This window comes from Nestor notabilis, unplaced genomic scaffold (assembly GCF_000696875.1).
Source record: "Nestor notabilis isolate BGI_N333 unplaced genomic scaffold, ASM69687v1 scaffold9343, whole genome shotgun sequence".
Taxonomy (NCBI): domain Eukaryota; kingdom Metazoa; phylum Chordata; class Aves; order Psittaciformes; family Psittacidae; genus Nestor; species Nestor notabilis.
This window is the reverse complement of record NW_009921501.1, coordinates 37,078-41,389: the sequence shown is the minus strand read 5'-3', so window position 1 is coordinate 41,389 and position 4,312 is coordinate 37,078. Positions and strand designations below refer to the sequence as shown.

The 4,312-nt window shown below is 44.2% G+C and overlaps 1 protein-coding gene across 1 annotated transcript in view; it reads left to right on the top strand.

Annotated features, from left to right (window-relative positions):
• GPR148 (G protein-coupled receptor 148) overlaps window positions 1-1,693 on the top strand; it is a 4,865-nt gene extending 3,172 nt beyond the window's left edge. The window contains exon 2 of the mRNA XM_010011187.1: window positions 1,546-1,693. Coding sequence (XP_010009489.1) covers window positions 1,546-1,693 — 148 coding nt within the window. The remainder of the gene's footprint in view (window positions 1-1,545) is intronic.
• The last annotated feature ends 2,619 nt before the right edge of the window (window positions 1,694-4,312 follow it).

The following is a 4,312-nucleotide window of genomic DNA, read 5'->3' as shown; positions in this document are numbered from 1 at the left end:
TTGTCCTGCTGACCTCCTTCTCTCCTCATTCCCAAACTGCTTGTTGCTCTCCTCACATTACAGTGTCTGCTCTCTCCAGTTTGCTGATACAACTGCTTCTGGGGTTGCAGGTTAAAAATATCCCAAGTGGTGGTGTTTTGACCAAGATTATGCCAGTGATCTGTTTTACAGGATGTTCTGCAAACAGCTGTCTCAGCACAACTGAGGGGGTAACAAATTCCAGTTCGGAGGAGAAAATCATCAGGGACATTTTGGAGGCTTTGCTGCTCAGGTACACTTACAGTGTAAGAGCATCTCTCAGGTAAAGCTGTTGCAAATAAACTTTAATGTTGTGTATTTGGTTAACCATGGTTCTGTACTTCTCAAAGCTCTGCAATAAAAACAAATAGGACCTAGAAGTTGCATTTTACTGGCTGCTTTGGTTTTTCTCTAAGATGAATGTACCGTAGACATCCATCACACAAGCTATGTTTATGTAACGACTTTATATTGAGCCTGTAACAGGGCTGTTCCATAACATTGGGAAGGATGGGGAAAATGTCTGTATACTGGCTCGGGTGCTTTCTGCTAAATCCATTTAGCATGTGGTATAATCAAGACTGGAAGAGGTACCTGCACCTCCTCAGGCTGCTTGTATCCTGGCCCGAGTCTTTATGCCAATTCCCATTGACAAAGATGTCAGTAACTTCTAGGTTGTTTTGTCCATGCAGATTCTTTCAAGCTTTATTACCTGAAGTTTACCTACATTGTAAATTTTCATGCTAAGTAGTAAAGATAGCTGTGTAAATAGTGTAAAGTAAGGGAGTTCTGTATACAGCTATCAGTGACTTTGGGTAGCGGCAGGTTAATAGTACTTGATCTTCCTGCTAACATCCCTCAGTTACGAAGTTAATCTCCAGGATAGACTCAGGTAGGATTATATTGCCAATGCTGTAACTCTTTTTTAAAAACACATCCCCTGGATATGTTTAGGGACAACTAGAAGTTTAGTAACATAAAGAAGGATGCTGAAAGACAGAAGCAGTGAATTGGTGATTGTGGCAAGTTTACGTGTGTATGAAATCAGTCTACAGTGGTATCATAAGGACCAGGCAAACAAAACACTGCTTTGTGGAAATTACCTTCTAAGAAAGATGAATGAAATAATCTTTTCATGTCCTTGAAATTGTTCGCTAAAATGGGTGTTTGCCTGGAGAAGATACTAGTTGAACTGAAATTAGTAAAGTAAAATGTATTTCTAAAAAGGTCATCTGCACTGTGAGTTGGTATTTTATTAACCCACTTTCAAGGGGTTTAACATCAGATGGTAAGTTTTTTCTGAAGTGACTGCTTGCAGACAACTTCTTCCCATGGAATATTATTGCACTGATAGGTGCAAAAAAGCCATATGTTACAGAAGGCCTAGAAGAAACACACCATACACTGGAATAATTTGCCTTGGGCATTTCCCCAGCCTATCTGAATAGGAACAACGGAGTCACCAGGATGTCGTAAGCACTATTGTGCTATAATTCTTTTCATAAATGTCTTGACTTTGTCTTACAGCTTGTTAGGCTTCTTTGTTTGCCAGAACCTCATGGGTGTAGTGATTAGCAATCTTATAAGGATGCCTGTCTCCACAAAAGCTCTGGAAATTCAAACTGAGACTGTTTACCAGAGCCCAGCTATCGATCTCTCCAAGTCACATAAGTGAACTTCTTGGCTGTCACTGTGCCTGTAGCATTTTAATTTAAAGTGAAATGGAGAGCAGTTGACTTTAACATGTGATTTGGCAGCTGGGGGCAGTAATCCTTTATTGAATTGCAATAGCATGAGTCACTAAAGGTATTCTAACTTAGAGCCTAAACGTATTTCTGGTCAGTTTTCTCCCTCTTTTCTTGTGCCAACGTTGTTGTTTTGCTCACCACTGCTCTCTTCCCTCTCTCAGTTGGATTTACAGGGCAGTTGACTGCTGTCTGTAACCTGCAGACTGAAGGGAGTCAGACCTGCGTTCCGGGGGCTGGGGCTGTGCCATACAGCACTGCAGAAATACTTAGATCTGCAGTGAGGTCTGTGCCTCTCATGAGATCAGTTTCAGTATCACAAGATATGGAGAATCTCCAGACAGATAAACAAGCACACAGCTTTGGATTTGGGCTTTAGTCCATTTGCAACTATTTGAGTAATTATTTGGTTAAACTAATTAACCTCTTGCAGTTTTAGTAATTTAATATTAATGGAGTGTCTACTCCTGCTCCATCAGTTGGCTGTGGCATTTTCTAGGGGAGGTTTAATATAGTAATAGATCAGAAGGAAAATGGCATTTGCCTGCTTGCACTGGAGGTAGCCCAGAGAATGGCTTTTAACCTGACAAAGGGGAGATTTAGGTTAGACATTAGGCAGAAGTTCTTCCCTGTGAGGGTGCTGAGGCGCTGGCACAGGGTGCCCAGAGAAGCTGTGGCTGCCCCATCCCTGGCAGTGTTCAAGGCCAGGTTGGACACAGGGGCTTGGAGTAACCTGCTCTAGTGGAAGGTGTCCCTGCCCATGGCAGGGGGTTGGAACTGGATGAGCTTTAAGGTCCCTTTTAACCCAAACCATTCTATGATTCTATCATTCTTTGAACCCCGGGGCTATGTCCCAGCACTGAAGATCGGCACCACCTGCCCCTGGGACGGGTCACACAGCTCCCACAGGGAGTTCTCTGCTCTTTGCTTCGCTAGTCACTGGTTTCGTACATCAAGATATTGTATGTTCTTTGGACAGAAACTGTGACTGTGGCCATTCCCTGTGGGAGGTGGGTATGAACGACACATGAGAGAGCCCCTGATAGGAAAAGGAAATTACAAGTTTCCCTGAAGTTTGATTTCTGTTATCTCCTGTCTGCACCCCCACCTCACTGCTGCTAACCGAGGGCACAGCATGGCTTGTTCTTGTGATTTTTTCATAAAGTGTCATGATTTTTGGTGTCTTCATAAAACTCCTGGTTTTGTTTTTCAATATGCCCTTCAGATTGCTACATGAATCTAAAGGTACAAAGGGCAGGAAGGGAAATAAAACCAACTCTTTCAGGAACTGCTATTAAAACATCAGAACTGTCAAGAGACTCTCACGAGTTAGGAGAGGGAACGGAGCCAAGCTGTGGTTCTGCTGTCTTGTGTTTGTCAGCGAGGGGTGGTCTGGCATGCGCTTGCCCAGGGTCTGCAGGTATGGCTGGGGAGCCATCACAGGAGAGACAAGGACAGAGTTAAGAACTTGTATTTGGAAGTTTATTTGGACAACTTTTTTTCCAACTCAGTGGATTATTTTTCTCCAGAGAAAAAGTTTTGAGATTTTGAAAAAAAATTTCTCTCCAGAGAAAAGTTTTGTTGCTGACATCACGGGGAGAAAATCAGCAACTAACTCCTGAGGGCTACTGGTTTTTAGGATGATGCCCAGTAGGAGGAACTGGTTAGCTTCAGCAGCCCATATCATTAGTGGTGAAGACACAGAAATTCAGCTCCTCAAATGGAAAGGGAAACCTTCCCCGTTCATCCACCTTCTCTGTCCCTGTAGAGCAGCCGGTACTGCTGCTCAACTCCAAGGTGCTGTTCTTCACAAAAACCTTTAGAAATAGAATACTCCTTTTAGAGAGCATCTCTTCATGTCCCCTGAAAAGTTCAGCGGGGTGGAACAGTCTGGACCAGCATGGAAGCATGATGAGTGCTGCACCCTGCAGATCTACGGGAACATGAAAAAGGAAGGGGACCTGTTAAAAATAGTTGAGAGTGGAAGGACTGTGGGAAAACTCCAGTAAGAAAATGTGGGATTGGCTGGAATTACAGAAGTGAGTTTCAAAGTGTGGGACAAACTGCAGAAGAGAGGATTTCTTGCGGTCTTTCTGAGGGAAGGACACGGTGGAGCCCTGTTGGGGGCATGTACCTACCCCTGGGCTCCCATGCTCAGCATGTGGTACTCCAGACAGGCCCTGCTGTACCACAGAGCCCTCTGGAATTACTGTGATGAAATTCAGGAACCCACGTTGTTTTCTCAGCCCAACATGAGAGAAATAGGATTCCTAATACTGTATAAGGCAAAAGGAGACATTTCAGAGAGGGGGAGAGGCTGGAAGGAGTCACTGCTCTCTGCTGAGGCAGATTTGTTTTGCACAGTGCTTTCTGTCTTGATTTAATGGTGAATTGGCTCTTTCCAGCAACTGGGCAGGGGAGGAGGGACAGGAATGTGTTCCCAGCCTTTGGCCAAGAGTGTCCCAGAGCGTTCCGGGCATGACCTCTTCAGTGTTTATTTTCCTTTCTATACAGCTGACCCAGATGCTGGGACTTGAGAGTCGTGCCCT